A 19,457-nucleotide genomic window follows, 5' to 3' on the forward strand; every position below is an offset into this window, starting at 1 on the left:
TCAGTCAATCAATATTTTTGTTTGTTTTGTCTCTTCTAAGAGAATATTTCCAGAAAAAATTAATTATACCAGAAATAAGCACAAATACCAAACGACAAATTTTTATTTGATCAGAACAGGATTTCATACTGTATCACAAAATGTTCCTCTGTAAAAACTACATTTTGTTCAAAATAATAATAATAATAATAATAATAACAACAATAAATACATAAATAAAATTATGTGTTACAGATATTACACTTTATGATTCTGTTCAAATGTTCATATTCTATTAGTTGTGAAAAGAATGTGTAGTGGACAGTCCCTGAATCATCCTACACCATAATATTATTTTAATGCAATCCCAACAAAGAAATTAACATATGCCTCTCTCAGACAGTAAAAAGCGCTTTTAGGATGATTGAAGTTTTTTATTATCCATTATTTAACAAAACAGTGTTAGCAGTTTAAAAAAAACTACATGTGTGTTCTGCAATATCACAATACTACTTTTTTAGTATACAAACAACTGAGCAAAATACCCATTTAAATAAATACCTAAAAATATTGATACAGTAGTTTTTAATGTTGATACAGTATCATGAAATGAAATATCACGATATATTGCTGAACCGATATTTTCTTACACCCCTATTGGACAGTGCAACAAAATTTGGTGTTATGTTCTGTAAGGTGCTCACAGTAAAGTACACACATCACATAAAAACAGCCAAGAATAAAAAAACATAAATATTTAAAAAAAAAAAACAAAACAAAACAGTGAAGTAAAAAAAGACAGATCGTCGCTGTGGAAACCTCGTAAGTCTATTTTTGGTCTTTTTGTTGTTATAAAACAATTTCATTGGTCAGTCTTCATGTTGGCCTGACGGTTTTAGAAATATTTAAGCAATGAAAAGTGTTGAAAAGGGCTTGTGACTACATCTCTTAACTCCATTCATTTATTTAGAATATACGTCATTTTTCCTGGAGCAGGGAAAAAAAGCAATAATAAAAAAAAAAAAATGGATGGTGCAAGATGAGCCAGCTGTTCAGCACTGGGTTCAAATAACATGGGACATTTACAAAATCGGAAAAAAATACCTTCACCGTCAATGTAAAATTAGAAATATTCATCAAACATCGGGAAAAATGGGAAAATTATGTGAAACAATACATGCCAAATGTTACCTTGGTGATATAAAAAGGAGACTATTTGATTTAATTTGTCCTTTTTTACTTTTTATTTTCATTCTGTATTATTATTGCTCATAATCTTTCTTTTTTTTTACTGAATATTATACAAAGTCCATATTATGTCCGTGCTCTTTTTTCTCTGGATATTTGAAAGGAAAAAAAATCATTTCTAATCCCTAAGAAAATGGGACCGAGACATCCAGAAATGTATTAGCCTCACTGTACCTTGTTTGATGGAGAATGTGTTTTTAAATGTGTAAACTGTGAGGAATATGGAACAGATTAATGTTACTGGAAGATGTTGAGTCTCTTATGGTTTATTAAAAAAAAAAAAAAAAAAAGAATATACATCATTTGTCCAGTTTCCTGAAAAATAACCGTTTTGGACATAAGAGGTTTCCGCCCAACAGCAACGATACATACTCACAAAAAAGCAAGTCCAGTATGAAAATGGGTGACAGTATGGTCTGTAATGTAATGTCAAGTCTTTTTAATAAATAGAAAAACCAGATAACCCAGTCAAGGAGAAGATGATTCTGTTTGCAGCATGTTTACCTCAGCTCACCTTTAAGAAAACCAATGAATAGAAAGAAGAAGATGTCCAGAAGATAAATGGAGTTCATCCAAAGGCAGCCTTTTCTATATCTGTCATGCTATGATGCATTTCACAGAAAACACACATGAAAGAATAAGGAACATAAACATCCACAGCCTTGAGAACAGTTCGCACTAAGGTCTGATGCTTGATATGTAATGCAGTATTTTTCAACCTTGGGGTCACCTGGAATTGCTAGTAATTGATAAAAAAAAAACAACAAAAAAATGTATCTGTCAAATGTTCATTGTGGTCGGTTTCAGATGCTGCAGCTCTTTCATAATTCATAGTTTGAGTTCTTGTTTGTTCAGTATTAATTGTCAGCCTTGTAAATCCAAGCTGGACTGACTGTACATATCCTGACCAATGAAAATAAAATTCTCACTTTGTGCAGTAATCTACACCTGGCTTTTCTGCCTCCGTCCAGAATAATATACATTATATAGACTAAATGTCATCTAAAATTTACATTTATTTGCAACATAGTATAGCAAACTATTACATGATCAAAAACAAATTAATTTCAGCAAAAATAAAAAAAAATCTGTTTTGAATGTCTGGGGTCGCCAGAAATTTGCGATGTTAAAATGGGGTCACGAGCCAAAAAAGGTTGGAACCACTGATGTAATGCATTGTATGCCCACCCATTATAGTGTCACTTAGGGCTGCACGATTAATCGATTTTAAATCGAAATCGGATTTTTTAATTAGGACGATTTTTAAGAAAGGGAAATCGTAAAATCGATTTCACCTCTCTCGTGCCTCCGGGCTGCGCACTTGCGGGCTACCGCAGGCTCCTCCTCCTATCAGTGACAGCTGTCTGTCACAGAAGTCCGTGTAATGACCGGACTTTAAATGTGTTCATGAGCCCACAGTACTTATAACAATATAAGCCGTGGCTTCATGCACGGATCCCGCAACTGAAATAGAACTGCATGCGGATCACTCTTCTTCCGTTGTCCCAGATCCGTACCGTACTGTCTTCTTCCAAACCGGGTCCAGGGTCTCGGGTCAGCAGCCTCAGCAGAGGAGCCCAGACAGCCCTGTGCCCACACACATCCACCAGCTCCGCAGATAGAATCCCTCCAGCGTGTCCTGGGTCGGTCTGTTCCACGCACGGATCCCCCAGTTTAAATAGAACCACATGTGGATCACTCATATTCCGTGGTCCACGCACGCACGACTGATACCTGTCACTGACTTACAGTGGTATCACTTCTGTGGGCCCAGATACCCAGAAAAGAAAGAAAGAGAAAAAAACCAAACCAAACCAAACAAAACAAACAAAAAAACAAAAAAACAAAAAAAAAAAAAAATATATATATATATATATATATATATATATATATATATATATATATATTTTTTTTTTTTTATAATTAATTTTGTCCTCTTACTTGCTAAATTTTTCATTCACAAATGTAAGTTCTGTAACACAAAACCAAATATTTATTTTTTGAAAGATGTTGAACTTTATTTAAAGCTGTTAGATAAATCTGGAAACAAAAAGGCTATAAAAAAACACAAGTATTTGCTCTGATTTGGACATTGTATTATAGTGTATTCCCCCTGGCAAACTTATGTTATTTTCTTGTTGTATACATTGTTTGTATACTCTACTTCATTCAATAAAGATTTAATTAAGAAAAAATAAACTTCTGTGGGTTCATCACGTGATACCATCACAGCTTTGAGGTCAGAGCAGTGACTTGCATTGTGGGCTGCTCACGAAAACGACATGCTGACTCCTGTTGTCTTTTGTAGTTTTACCCAAAAATCAAAATCAAAATCGAAAATCGAGTTTTTAGAGGAAAAAATCGGGATTTTTTTTTTTTTTTTTGCCAAAATCGTGCAGCCCTAGTGTCACTGTAAAATCCTATATTTTAATTGTAAGTCCTTATTTCCTTTTCACCCGTTGTTCATCAAACCCATGCACACATTTGTTATCCTCTAAATCTCTCTCTCTGTCGTCCTTGATCCAGGAGTTTAGGTTTATGGGCCAGTGTCGTTCTCCGTCCGTCTCCCCGAGCAGACAGGCCGTGTCGTCCAACAGCCTCGTCCAGGAGGAGCTGTCGTTATTCCAGCAGTACCTGCAGGAGGGAAACCCCTTTGAAATGCACATCGAACACAAAGAGGAGGAGACGGAGGATGTGCTGGCATCCAATGGGGTAAGTCACAGAGATCACAGTTGGATAAATCCTGATGACTTTCCAACAGGGATAAAGGATTTATAAATGGTGCATCATTAGGTTGGGTAAATGTAACCCTTTAGACGCCAGAGTTTGTTTTTTTTTTTATTTTGACATCAAGATTTCAAAAAGCTGTAGCTTCTAAGTGGTTAGAGATAAAGGCCAGAGCCCTATAAAGACAGTTATGACACGCTTGGATGTTGCCGCTCCAGTGATCACGTGGTTCATGTAAGCCTGAGTTGTTCCAAACAAACTAGGTGCTCTATATGTTATTTAATGGGAGAAACAGCAGTGAGCATGATAAATCTGAAAATAAACCATACACAACCGTTGTGTCACTACCGTATGTACTGTTGTGTGTGTTATACTTCTGAGTAGTGGGGTTGACCACTGAAAGGAGTGCATTTATTTATTTATTTTTTGTAACTTATATTTTATTAGTTTTAAAAGAGCAAAAACAAAAAACCCCTCAAAAAACCCCAAACAAAACATAAATAAGTGTGGGTAGCACAGTCTTATCAATTATTTTGCTTATATAATGTCCATTTTTTCTACTTTTTGTTCATTTGTGGTTCTTGTAGTCTCAATCTGTGTGTTAGTTTTTCCATTAGAAATATGTCCTCGATCGTGGTTATCCATTGATCCTTTGATGGTACGTTCATCTTCCCCCAATTCCTTGTTATGCATTTTTTTGCAGCTATCAACATCACCTTTACCAAATATTTATCGTATTCACGTATAGTTGCATAAATAAAGAATTTCAGGTTTCTTTGGAATTGTGTATCCTAATACTTGACATAGGACATTGTAGATCATTTCCCAATATTCCGAAAGTTTTGAACATTTCCAAAAAACATGAGAATGGTCAACATCCATCTCCCTGCATTCTCTCCAACATTCCTGATGCCTCTGTAACTGTTTACTTTTAAACTTGGGTGTAAGAAAAAATCTCATAAGGTTTTTCCAGGCAAATTCCCTACATGTCCGAGAGCTAGTAGTTGTATGATGTAATTTCCACATGTTTAGCCAATCTATATCATCAATTTCTACATCAATTTCTCTTTGAAAGGAGTGCATTTATTACTTTGAAAACTTAAATTTTGGGGGGACAGGTTGGTGTTAGCTTGGATAGGCTACTTACGTGAGAGGTGCTAAGTTTACAAGTTCATTCATTCTGCAACTGTACTGTACTCGTAAGGAGATGGACAGTTTACCATGTTTAAGTTTTACTGTTATAGGACTGAGGTCCAAGCAGAAAACAGTGGTTAGCTGTGAACTCTGTGTGTCTGCCAAGCTCTGCTCTGATAACACACATAATACAACATTAACCAGCGGACAGCATAGCGGCCAACTTAGCATGTTAGTGTTAGCACAGAGGTTAAACTCATTAAAAACTAAACATTAGCAAACTCAAACTCAACAGAAACTTTATTGAACTTTTATTGGCAGAACTCAGCTCTACACCAACTCTCCTCCTAATTAGCACATGACCTCAGCTGACAAACTTAACCAAACACCACCAGGTTCAGCAGAACAACTAAAATGAAACCCACCGATAACAACATTTGTACTAATGCTACCTTATCGTAAAAACTCCATGATTTGTGGTTATAGTGGTTAAATCTCAACAGCTGGACAAAGCTAGTGAAGTATGGGGCTACAGCTGACAATCGAACGTAAGAGTTGTTTAAGATATAAATTTATACAAACGCTAACACATGCCAAAGAAAACAGAATCTACAACAGAAATGTTTGCTTATACAGGAAATACACTTGATAATTTGAAAGATGATGATATCTTAGCGCTAGAATTGCTAGATCAGCTGCAATACAAATGAATGTATTCCGGCGACGTTACACTCAATGCAGGAACTACCAGCCCCTCCAAAACCCGGAAGTAGGTCCTTATTTCGTCCGCCATTTTTTTACAGCGAGCGTCTATGGAAGTGTCGCAACTGTTTATGTCGAAGACTCTGTTAAAGGCATAGTGTAAATAAGACAAAAATTGGGTATAACCCAAAGTTTATGACAGGAGTAAATTTACTCATTTAATTTGCATATTGTGATGTCACAGGGTGGCAGCCATATTTGATTGTGTAACTTTTAGTTTGCACACATCGACATGGAAGTTTTCTTTGTGTTTTTCCGGCTCCGGCTCCGGCCCCGATCCATCCATACATCATTCAGTCTCCTCCGACACCCCCGCTCTTACAGAACAGCCCCAGTTCAGACTTATCTGACTAACGTTACATTTCCTACTGATTTATGTTAGTGACAAAACAGTTTGTCTGTGAACTTCCCATCCGAATATAACTAATATAGCCAAGCTCTGGCTCTGGCTTCATTTCCTGTACAAGCGCTTCAAACCTCTGAGGACGCACGATTCATGCGCGAAGAGGGGTACGCACAAAGGGGGAGGGACAAATGGCAGTTGAGTTTGACAGACATATCACCGTTCAATCATTTTGAGTGGGCGCTGAAAATGATTGGATGGTGTTTTTTCACTCCTGTGCGTTCCACAGGTGACTACATTTTTAAATTTTTGTGTTAGAGCATTTAATTAATTGGTTGTAATCGGGTTGTGAAGGGTATTTTAAGCAATATAGTAAAAAATGCACCAGGAAAACATCTTGCACCGCACCTTTAATTGGTGTGGTGTTGTGTGAAGTATGTGTGTCCCAGTTAGTGGAAAAACCTGCAGAAGCAACATTATGGATTTTCACGAGAATTATTAAAGACCTGAAACACAGAGTTAATCTAAACCATTGTAATCCAATTTCCTCTGCTCATGTGGGTCGCTAACACATCATAAATGAATCAAGTTGTTTGTTGCTGTCAGTGATCCACCCTCCTCGCATAAACATTTCATTGTAATAAGGCCACCTGTTGAGCAAGTTAATAAAGTTGATTAATTTGGACATAATCACCGGTGGTCAGTAGGTGGTTTACAAAAGCCCTTAAGCTGCCAACAACAGACCCATAACAGACTTTTATGAATGTGCAGGGCCAGCGGCGCATTAGTAAAACCTGTTATACCATTAGTACACTTTACCACTTAGACCCATTACCTGACATGTTGTAAATGTGCTGTTAGGAAACGAGTGAACTCAGCTGCTATACCCAAGAACGAGGAACCACAAATGGATCATCTTAAATTATCCACCTATGCTATTTTTCTCTGAATCTTGGCAGGAATTTATATATAGAGGGGGTTTCTTTGTGCCCAGAAAGTGTACCTAGTGTGTTCTAGCGCAGTATTTAATCTATTGTATTTCCTGTGAAATGAATGGAAGAAACATCACGAAATGGAGGAAAGAAAATAAACGTAATCTTTCTCTGCTTTTAGGGGATTTCTGTGTTTCGTACAGCATGACCGCCATGATCCAGACCATAGTTTATTTGTACCTTTTTAAAGCTTCAAAGCTTAGTTGCTGAATTGGTATGGTAGTAAAATAGAGTTCTATAGAAAGCAGTATTTCTCTTCTAAAATTGAAGTAAAAAGTTACACATTGATTTGTTTTGATAGATTTTCTTTTCAGGCTCGATTCTAAGTAATACTGCAATATTAGGCTAACACAATCCCTGGGCTTGTCGTGAGTTTTAAGCTTGTAATCCTTTCAATATGGCCGGTGCGTTGTCTGAGATTGCGGTAAAGGATAAAGGAAGTATTGGCTTTTGAGTCTGTCTATGAGGAATCTTCTGCTGTTTCCTTTTTTCTAGGTATATTTGTGCTTATTTACCTTTCGGGTTATACTCCCCTTATTTATTTTTAGTGAACTGTTTAATTATTTCAGTACAGCTTTTGAGCACAGAGTAATGTTATGCAGTTTTTCAAAGCAACTGGTTTGTCTGAGTTTTTTTTTTTTTTTTTTTTTTTCAAAACCTACTCAGACCTTTCGCTGAACTGTTTCAGTGTGATCATAATTTCCCCCATGGCGCCAAATTCTTGTTTTTATCTCCCTTGCTTACATCTCTAACTCTGTGTGGCCCCTTCACCATTATTTAACCCCAGTCGTCTAATACTTCAGATAAGATAATGCTTTTCTGTCAGTGCAAAATAGGAACATTTTCTTGGTTTGCACCGTCATAAAAAATGAATATAATATGCTGCACACTTTTAATCCCCCTCTGCCAAATATAGTTCAAGATTCTGTTGAAAGTTATTGCCCTATAATTTAGATTAGATTGTCTTTGTGTAAAACTTATTACATACATGTTTATATTTGAAAGTACTCCGATATTATAACCAGTGTTGAGAATAACGGCGTTAAAAATAGTTGTGTTACTAACGCCGTTATTGTTTTCCAGTAATGGGTAATCTAATGAATTACTGTTTGAAATGTTACAACGCTGTTACCATTACCGGTAGTGAAATGTGGTGTGTTACTACGCACTGATATCTAACAGCTGTTATCCATCCTGGCTCAGCCAGTCAGAAGAGGTTTGTGGACAAGTCGAGTTTTTTGAATGGCTCCTTTTAGTGAATGGTAAGAACCAATTCGTAGCGAGCCGTTCTTCTATTCAAATTGCCCACACTGCCTTCATGCTTCACCTGTGTGTCCATGAGTCTGAGTTGTCCATGCTGCCTTCACCTGAACGACTGATGGCATCTGCAAGTTTGAGTTGTTCGCAGCACACCACTGTCACTTGAACGCAGCTATGTGTGCAGCTAACTTAGGGGAGGAGTTATCAGTGAGTCTGACTGAGTGGACTGAAGACATTTACTGCTGGATCAGGGAGGAGCGACTGGAAAAAGTAGAGATGTGGGATTAACTGGAGGAGCATCTTCTTCCTATAAATGCACATATGCACTTATGTGGTGGAAAAGCCGGGTCCTGGTGGACCCCAGCCTCACCACAGTCCTGGTATTCAGTACCTGTCTGCTGTTCTACTCTATACAACTGGCCTGTGAGACGCTCAAAAATCAGTTTCTTTTTACATATTTGAAGTTTTTTCCAAAAAGTAACACAGTAATTACTTTCCCTGGTAACTAATTACATTTATGAAGGAGTAATTCCATTACTAATTCAGTTACTTTTTGGGGAACGTAACTAGTAACTATAACTAATTACTTTTTAAAAGTAATTTGCCCAACACTGAGTATAACTACACAAGGCCATTTGACCTTGAAAAAGTAGGTCAAGGTCACCTATTTTCAATAGGCTTCTGCTCCATGCTGAGGTGCATCCACAGTATAAATTTGGTGCAGATATCTCAATGCATTCTTCAGATAATGTGACAGACAGACAGACAGACGACAAAACGATTACAATACCCGTTTGGTTAGAAGTTGGCAGAGGGGTAAAAATGAAAACAAAGATGGAATGAATTACACCAAAAGACAAAGACACAAATATGTACTGTAATAATACAGTCTTAAAAGACATCCTTCTGGGCCCTTCAGATAGTAATTGATCTTGGATTAAAGGGGCTATATAGTATTTGTACTTTCAATGAGTAATAATAATAAAAAAGACCTAATTTCACATTTGAAGTGCTGCTTGTAGGAAAGCCATAACAAGGAAGTGGCTAAAACTAGAAAAACCTACAGTGGAGGAGTGGATTGGCATCATTTATGACATTTTAAGATGGAAAGAATGACTTTTGCAATAAAACTACAACAAGGTTTGTTTTTGAACAGATGGAAAACATGGATTAGGTCTGTCACACCAGTTCGACCATCGTTTATCTAAGGCCATGTCTTATGTCCATTTCACCCCTTTTTTTTTCCTTCTTAACCATTTTGCATCAATGTTTGTTTGTTTTTTTTTTTTTTTGAACCCTTTCATGCATAGTGGTCATTACAGTGGACACCTATTCTCCAGCTGTTCTCTTATGTCTTCTGGGTTTTGTTGTTTTAGTTCCATATCAGCCAACACAGCACCATCCCATACACTGCAGTTCATACCATTACTGTAACTGTGCTTTTCTTGGTAAACCTGATCTGCAGTAACATGTTTGTGTGTAAATGAAGTGCTAATTGTTACCTCCGCCAAGGAATGGCATTTTTTTTTAAATTTGTTTGTCTGTCTGTTAGCAAGATAACTCAAAAAGTTATAGAAGGATTTTGATGAGATTTTCAGGAAATGTTAATACTGGCACAAGGAGTAAATGATTACATTTTGGATGGTAATCGGGGGTGGGGGGTGAGTGCTTTTCTGTTTTTGTTTTTTTGTTTTTTTTTATATTATCTCCAATAAGTGAGCAATAACTTGTGTTAGAGTATGTTAAAATGTGAGAAAACATCAGATTAGCTGCATGAAAAATGTTTTCAATATCAGTTTTCACACATTAAATCACTTTCTGATATTGCGATTTAAATACATGTTTCTTTGCTTCAAAAATTAAACACATGGTGTCCAGCTGAGTGGACACTTTTGTAACTCCACAAAAAATAGGTTCATTAAAAGACATTCAATCGCATTGTTTTTTTCATGCTTAAAGAGGAATAAAAACACTCAGGTAAAAAATCTTGACTAAGGTTCTCATAATTCATACATGAAAGGGTTAATATCACAAATGTGCACCCCAGCCTTCCTGTTCTAGGGAGTTTAGTTCTTAATTGCGTATTGTAAAAATTACATCTTTGGTATTGCTGAGAGAGGACCAATCATCCTTATTTCTATTGTCTGTGGAGTCACGGACGTATCGCTGTGAGATTCAATTGTAATTTTCAGATGAATGAATGAGAATGGTGAATTGCAATGTGAATAAACATGTCAACCATAGAAAATCCTAATAAAAGAGAATTGAAAAAAAAAGACCTAAAATGACCATTAGTGTTCAGAATAAAGAGTTCCGAAGTTCTGCTAAAAATGCTAATGTACTGGGTTTTAGAGACATGAACTGAATTCACATCGACAGCCTGGGGGAGTTATGTGACCACTAGAGGGAGGAGTGAGTCAGTCTGTTGGTCTCCCATGGTGAGGAAAACTAACACAATGGGGCCTTTGAGAAAGTGATGAGATGGGATGAGAACCACTAAGCTCTACATGGCCAGGCCCCTGCATGCATTGCTTCCCTGATCCAGCCCTACAGCTCGACTCGTAGCTTGAGGTCTTCAGAACAGCACCTGCTGATGGTTCCACGCACCTGTTTTAGCACACGCGGTGACAGGTCTTTCAAAGCTGTGGCACCACGTCTATGGAATGACCTGCCTCTACACCTATGGTCCATGGACTGTAGAGAGCTTTAAAAAACACCTCCAAACCCTCCTGTTCAGAAAGGCTTTTTAGTCTCCCACCTGACCCAGGGCCACCACAAACTGATTACACTCTATGTATTCATCATAAAGTACTCCATGTGTCCCCCCCCCCCCCCCCACTCTCTCTCTATCTCTATCGCTCTCTCTTTTCTCCTCCTTTACTCTCTCTCTTTAACCCCAACTGGTCAAGGCAGACGGCCATCCTTCAGGAGTCTGGGTCTGCTCCAGGTTTCTGCCCGTTAAAGGGAAGTCTTTCCTCGCCACTGTCACCAATCACAAGTGTTTGCTCCTGAAGGATTCTGTTGGGTCTCTAAACTTGATTTGATTCTGATTTGAATTGATAAAGCACTTTGTGACTCTGTCTGTGAAAAGTGCTCTATAAATACAATTTACTTACTCACTTACTAAGAAACAACCTTTAGAGTCAAAGTCAAAGTGATAAAAATAATAAAAGTACTGTTGTTTCCACCACTGGACACAGCTCTGAATGAAAGGAACGGAGTTTGATGCTGAAATCACAGCATTCCTTCGTGATTTGAATTCTGAGGCTTATGAAGGTATAGAGTTATTATGGGATGTTATTATCTTTGCTAAGTTCACTGTTTGTTGATCCATGGTTCAGACTAGGGATGTAATGATTACCGGTATAACGATAAACCGTGGTAAAATTGCAGACGGTTAGTATTATCGTTTCAAATCTAATTATCATGAGAACCGTGTTTGATTACCGCACTTTTAGGGGAAAAAACACCGATGTAAAGCTATGCTTTTATGCCAAATATTTGTGTATAGTTTTAATTTATTACAATTTTGATTTCATATACCTAATATTTGGAACCAATATTCACTTTTAAAGTCTTTGAAAAGGTTCGTTAAACATCTGTGTGTTATTTATGCAATAAATTATATACATTTTTCAAATCAGATTTTATGTTTTTTTTATGTTTTCTGGCTTATTATGTTCATATAGTAGGTTAAAGTGAAAAAATAATAGGCAAATTATATAGATGAAGTTGTGCTGAAAAAAAAGATACCAAACATGGGTATAGTAAACATTTGTTTATATAGTATATAAAGGCAAAATCAAAAGGACTGAAAAACGGCCAAAATAGGCTCAGACCACTAAGGGTTAATACTTGGATGTTTCTGTCAACAGAAAGTACATTGTGCCAATTATTTTATTTATTTTTAAATACAACTTGATTAAATTATTTCAGTGTGTGTATCAGTACTTTTTGAACATTTTGAGCACAATTTCAATAATACCGTGATAATAATGATAACTGTGATTATTTTGGTCACAATAACCACGATATGAAATTTTCATATCGCTACATCCCTACTTCAGACTAAACTATGACCGTTCTGACCTTGTTTAGACGATTCCAAACAGATCTTTAGTGCAGCTTTTAACAACACAAACTGTACAGAAAACAGGTGATTTGTGGTTTTACTTTGGCTGTTTTCTGTCTAAAAACAGAGCTAAGCTAACAGAGCTATAATGTAAACTGTCAGCTGATGCAGCACGTGTAGATTATAAGATACTGTTATTTTGACTGACTGCCATAATAACCAGTTATGAGTTTTAGTTTGAGGAATAAAACCCGATACTATAATACATATGTGATTAAACAATGAGCTTTATACTTTATTTAGTGATCATTCAGAGCTGATTCGTTTGTGGTTTTGGTTTTTTGGTGGTTTTTGGCGTGTTCTGGGACAAGACTTCCCCCTGCTGTTAGAGTTTGGAAAATCAATAGTACATAGAAACGCTTCAAGCTCCACATTTAATTTTAGTATTGACTCATAATATTAACCCTTTCATGCACAGTGGTCACTACAGTGGACTGCTATTCTACAGCTGTTCTCTTGTATATTCATGGATTTTGTTGTTTTAATATTATATCAACCAGTAGGGCTGCTCGATTATAGAAAAAAAAAAAAAATCACGATTATTTTAGCAACAATTGAAATCACGATTATTAAAAACGATTATTTGTTAACCTTAAAGTTGTTTATTTTTTTTCTTGCAAAACAATGTAAGATATACTCTTTAAATATAAGTAAAGCTTTTAACCATTAAAACGAAGTATGATCACTTTTGTATGAAACAAAAAAATCTTTGAATGCAAATAAGTATACTGTAAATTCAAGTATGTTTCCTTTTGTAAACAAATAGTGCACTGGAATTAAACTGCTCTAGACTTGCCATAGAACTGGAGCAATAAAAAAAAAAACTCACATAAAGTGCAAATTATAAATTCAAGTATGTTCAATGTAGTATGAAACATAGTAAATTCAGTGGCGTGCCGTGAGGTTTCAGTTAGGTTAATACGAGAGTTGCCGCGTAAAGAGATTCGGAGACCGAAGATTGCATTGCAGACGAAGTTGTAGACGGAGTTTTTTTTATGTGTTTTAGTTTTTCATAAGATTATGATAAAGGTCGCGGTGGTTAAACTTTAGATGGTTAAAAAGGTTTGCTGTGTTACCGGTCGGTGCAGACACAACTACGAAACACTTTTTGCACGTGATGTGTTTTTGCTCTTCGTCTTCTTCATCAAACCCAAAGTGATTCCATACAATTGAATTTGACTTGCCTTTTTTGTTTACCAAGCACTTCTGCTGCGATTCTCCTGCTATTTTTCCAGACCGCTTGGTACAACTTTCCTCTTGGGGTGGACCTGCCGACTAGCTGGCAGCTGTAGCTTAGAGGGGGGCGGGGCAGAGCAGCTCATGGTAGCTTGCGTGCGCGTGAATTAAACAACTCAAAATTGATAATCGTTTTTCCTCGATTACATAATTTTTGTAATCGTTGCGTGTAATAATCGAAATCGTAATTGAATTTCGATTAATTGCACAGCCCTATCAACCAGTACAGTGGACTCTTATTGGTCAAAACACAGTAATGTCCCATCAGAGAGCAAACGTGAATTGATTGCCATTCCAACATTTATTTCACTATAACGTAGCTCCTTGTTTTGGATAATCCCTTATGGTCCGACTAAAGCAAAAATGAATTTAAAAGTAAAAATGTGGGTCATTTAGCAACACTAATCTGTCAAATTGTCTCTAAAATGTCCTGTCAGAGAGATTTTGAATACTGCGTTTTGACCCTTATGCATCATCCCATACACTGTAATTCATAGCATTACTGTAACTTTCCTGTTCTTGATAAGCCTCATCTGTAATAAAATATTTGAGTGTAAATAAATTGCTAATTGTTATTAGACTGTAATTAACACATTTTTTTAAAACAAAAAGATGTTTTTTTTTTGTTGCATATTATCTGAATGAGTAATAAGTGGTATTATAGTATGTTAAAAATGTGAGAATATCAGATTAGCAGTATTAAAAAATTAATTTCATAGTTTGTCAGTAAATGCATGTTTCTTTGCTTCAAAAATTAAACACATGGTGTCCAGCTGAGTGGACATTTTTGTAACTCCATGAAAAATAGATTCATAAGAAACTTTCAATTACATTGTTTTTTTTAATGCTTAAAGAGGAATAAAACACTGAAGGAAAAAAAAATCTTGAATAAGGTTGTCATAATTCATGCATGAAAGGGTTAAATCTGCTTGATCTTATTGTCCTGCATTTCCTTCTCATATGTCACCACTATTTTTCTAGTACGAGTCTGACGAACTGGAGAAGAGTGTGTACCAGGATTACGACAGCGATAGCGACGTCCCCGAAGAGCTTAAGCAGGACTATGTGGATGAGCAGACGGGTGATGCTCCACTTAAAAGGTACCATTTATTTTTTTTCCCTTATGTCACACTGAACACACAGCTCAGTGGATCACACATGAACTAATGTGTCCTGGTGAAACTCTGTATTTAAGTGCTCGTAGTGGATGCTTCTGTAAAAGTACTGAAAGAAAACAAGAGTAGACACAACAAAGAATCAACCTGCATTAACCTGTAAAGACCCGAACAATCACAGGCAACCAAATACTGATGTAAGTGTTTAACCCTTTCGTACTTTAATTATGAGAACCTTAGTTACGATTTTTTTCTTGAGTGTTTTTATTCCTCCATAGGCATGACAAAAAACAATGTGATCAAGTTTTCTTTTTTTTTTTCATGGAGTTACAAAAATGTCCATGCATTTAATTTTTGAAATAAAGACACATATTTAAAACCAAATATCAGAAAGTGACATGAAAACAATGAAATAAAATAAAATCTGATGTTTTCTCACATTTTAACCTATTCTAATGCTAGTTATTGCTCTTTTCATGGAGATAATATGCAAAAACTAGAAGCACTCGGAGAGCGCAGTCCTCCGCCAAGGCTGATCAGTGGCCCCCCCTGTGGGCCCCCCCAGCCGCGATCACCACCAAAATTTAATCATTTCTTCCTTATCCCATTTCCAACAAACCCTGAAAATTTCATCCAAATCTGTCCATAACTTTTTGAGTTATGTTGCACACTAATGGACAGACAAACAAACAAACAAACAAACAAACAGACAAACAAACAAACCCTGGCAAAAACATAACCTCCTTGGCGGAGGTAAAAAAAAAACCAACTTCTTTTTCTAACAGATAATTGATTAATGCTGAAACATGTTAGTGCAGATCAGGTTTATCAAGAACAGCAAAATTACAGTAATGATATGAATTACAGTGTATGAGATGATTCGTAAGCGTCCACTGTGTTGGCTGATATGGAACTAAAACAACAAAACCCATGAATATACAAGAGAACAGCTGTAGAATAGCTGTCCACTCTAGTGACCACTATGCACGAAAGGGTTAATAACTGCTGATCCACTAATCCTATCGATACATGTAAATCACGGATGCCAAACATATGGCCCGTAGGCCAAAACCGGCCCGCCAAAAGGTCCAATGCGGCCCGTGGGATGAATTTGGAAAATGTTAAAATTACACTGAAGATATTAACCTTCATTTTAGTTCAGGTTCCATGCTCAGCCCATGTCAATCTCAAGTGGGTCGGACCACTATCACAATAACCTATAAATAACCACAGCTCCAACTGCTTGTTTTAATGTAAAAAAGAAAAAAAAAATCAAATTACATAAAAATTTTTACATTGACAAACTATCTTCACAAAAAATGCAAATAACCTGAAATGTTTTAAGAGAACTGTAATTTGAATGTGTGTTTGTAGATCCACTGTGATCTGTAAGTTGTAATGCCAATGTGTAAATGATAAACTGGGGCAGGGTATTGTTAAAATTGCGCTTATTTTTCTTAGAAAATTTCAGGTTTTTCATGGGTGTTTGTTATTCACATTTACTTTAGGGACTGTTTGTAGACGTAAACATTTTTCATAATGTAATTTTCCTTTTTTAACACTAAAACCAAGAGAAAAGTTTGGAATTGACACTATTTATGTATTATTATGTTATTATTTTACTTGTCCGGCCCACTTCAGATCATACTAGGAGGATGTGGCCCCCGAACTAAAATGAATTTGACACCCCTGATGTAAATAATTGGTGTGAAACGCAGTTTGTCATCTTTTCATGGCTATCAGATATGACCCATTTGGATGTTTAGAGGCTCCGTAGTTACCATGGAAACACTGTCATCTTCTACAACATTGATTCACCACTAAAACCAATGAAGTTTGATAAGTGACACACTTGTTAATGATATATTTGACTGAAAAAGTCATTTTTTTCTTCAGTTTTCTCTGTTTGATATAATAACCTTTGAATTTACTCTGAACTTGTATGAATATCTACATGATCAGTGAATTAAATGTAAGAAAATACGTGATTTATACTGAAAAAATTCAAAATGAAAAGGATAATATCACAAATGGTGCTAAATCACTTAAGAAAAATTAAATAGAGGGAAAAAAATGAATTTGTGAACTGCCTGGGTATTTATGCGTGAATCACAGCTACAAAATAAAACGTTGTGGCCATATTAATAAGAATCTGAATTTGCTTTGCTTCCTAGACATTTAGTAATGATAATTTTAGCTCACCACTGTCTCACCCTGCTAAGTCGACAAAAAAAACCTCATGCACTGCATTTTGTTTGGTCATAAAATATTCTCTTTCTTCCCACTGTCTGGTTACTAGTAAAGGATTAGCTATTGATTAATTAAAGCAGAGGAAACCATGCAGTACAGCACCTTGAGTAAAAGGATTAATTTTCATTTAAAAGAGAAATGTAAATGTAGTCAAAGGGCAATTTGTGTTTTCTTTTATATCGTTTTCAGGATGCACTGAACCATGTAAAGTATGGAACTAATTTCTAAGTGCCCAAAAAATCTATCATATTATGTTGTGGCTGTGGTTATTTAGCCACATGCAAATTTTTTCTTTCTTTTACTACAATATTCTGGAATGAATGATCATGTTAGGATACTGAATATGTGTGTTAAAGTGTACAAACTCAATTCTAAAACAGCTGGGACACAGTGAAAAATGGAAAATAAAACAGAATGCAACAATTTGCTATTTCCTAAACCTCTGAGATAAGATAAGATAAGATAAGATACGATAAGATAAGATAAGATAAGATACGATATGATACGATATGATTATTGGTCCCACTGCAGAGAAGATTCACTATTAGAGCAGCTGCATATATACAAAAAAAAAAAGGGAGAAACCATTAATGAAAAAAAAAAAAATCTAAATTAAGAAACATTACAGAATATTAAATAAAAACTTATAGTTAAAAAAACTCAAAAAAGTGCAGGTATTAAACAATAAACCAAAACATCATTCTATTGTTGCTCTTTAGCCTGCAGTCACTTCGAAGTTCAGTTGTCGTTGTTGTTCTCATGCTCAAAATATGGAATAATCTGCCAACTGTTCTTACGGAACTTCCTCAAATTCAGTTTAAAAAAAGCGGTGACAACTCTGCTGCTGAGTGATTGTAATTTTCCACATGGGATACATTTCTAAGCTTGGTATATCGTGGAATTTTATTTGTTGAAAATGTACTTTTGTGCAGCTTGCAAATATTTTTCTATATTTTTAATTGCAGTTTTTAATTGCCCCTTGATGGTTTTTGGTAACCATCTATCACAATTTTTAACCAACATGTGTCTATGTGTATGTTTTTTACAATGTGAAAATTAAATAAATAATAATTATAAAAAATAACCATTTACAATACACTCCCCATTGTTGGCTTACTTAGCCTCACCCAACTTTTATTATCACCAAACCTGATTAAATTGCCCATCACAGATTAACTCGGCAGACAGAATATTGCTGGCGTGTTGGTTTTATGCTCTGTCTCCACACCAGAATGAATAAAGATAAAGATCATCTAAACCAGCCACAGTTTTGGACTTCGAAAGATTTCTTCAGTACTCCCTTCCCAGCTTCTTGGAGATGTGTTGCTGCATTCTAATTCCAAATTCCTTTGTTGTTTCGTAATGTGGAACACCGTCTTAGATTGAGTGGCAGCTGGTGAAATAATTTTTTGGTGGGGCGCAATCAGTTTTTGGATACACTGTAACTACATTTATGCCAAAGCACATGCGCTGCCATTTTAAACTATTAACTTCAATTTAAATAAAAATACACAATCTGTGTTTTCAGTCATGTATTTTTTATATGTAAATTTCACTCTATCCTTCAAACACACATATTTTTCTATGACTCTATTGTTAAAGTCAGACATGTCCCTGACAGGTGTCTTTTCCACTGATAATATGGACAATGCATTTAGAACAAGGATGAGACCCCTGAACTAAAATGAGTTTGACACCCCTGATGTAAATAATTGGTGTGAAATACAGTTTATCATCTTTTCATGGCTATCAGATATGACCCATTTGGACGTTTAGAGGCTCCGTAGTTACCGTGGAAACACTGTCATCTTCTACAGCATTGATTCACCTTTAAAACCAATGGAGTTTGATAAGTGACACACTTGGACACACTTGTTAATGATGTATTTTTGACTGAAAAAGTCATTTTTTCTTCAATTTTCTCTATGTTTGATATAATAACCTTTGAATTTACTCTGAGCTTTTATGAACATCTACATGATCAGTGAATTAAATATAAGAAAATATATGATTTATACTGAAAAAACACAAAATACAGAACATTCAGCCATCCATCCATTATCCACCGCTTATCCGGGGCCGGGTCGCGGGGGTAACAGTCTAAGCAGGGATGCCCAGACTTCCCTCTCCCCAGACTCCTCCTCCAGCTCTTCCGGGGGGACCCCAAGGCGTTCCCAGGCCAGCTGAGGGACATAGTCTCTCCAACATGTCCTGGGTCTTCCCCGAGGTCTCCTCCCGGTGGGACATGCCCGGAACACCTCCCCAGGGAGGCGTCCAGG

General features: G+C 36.2%; 1 protein-coding gene across 2 annotated transcripts in view; it reads left to right on the forward strand.

Annotated features, from left to right (window-relative positions):
- vps50 (VPS50 subunit of EARP/GARPII complex) overlaps positions 1–19,457 on the forward strand; it is a 303,387-nt gene that overhangs the window by 183,866 nt on the left and 100,064 nt on the right. For both annotated transcript variants that reach the window (XM_030147934.1, XM_030147933.1), the window contains exons 18-19: positions 3,754–3,939; positions 14,795–14,913. In XM_030147934.1, the coding sequence (XP_030003794.1) occupies positions 3,754–3,939; positions 14,795–14,913 (305 nt within the window). The remainder of the gene's footprint in view (positions 1–3,753; positions 3,940–14,794; positions 14,914–19,457) is intronic.

This window comes from Sphaeramia orbicularis, chromosome 11, assembly GCF_902148855.1.
Source record: "Sphaeramia orbicularis chromosome 11, fSphaOr1.1, whole genome shotgun sequence".
NCBI classification, from domain to species: Eukaryota; Metazoa; Chordata; class Actinopteri; order Kurtiformes; family Apogonidae; genus Sphaeramia; species Sphaeramia orbicularis.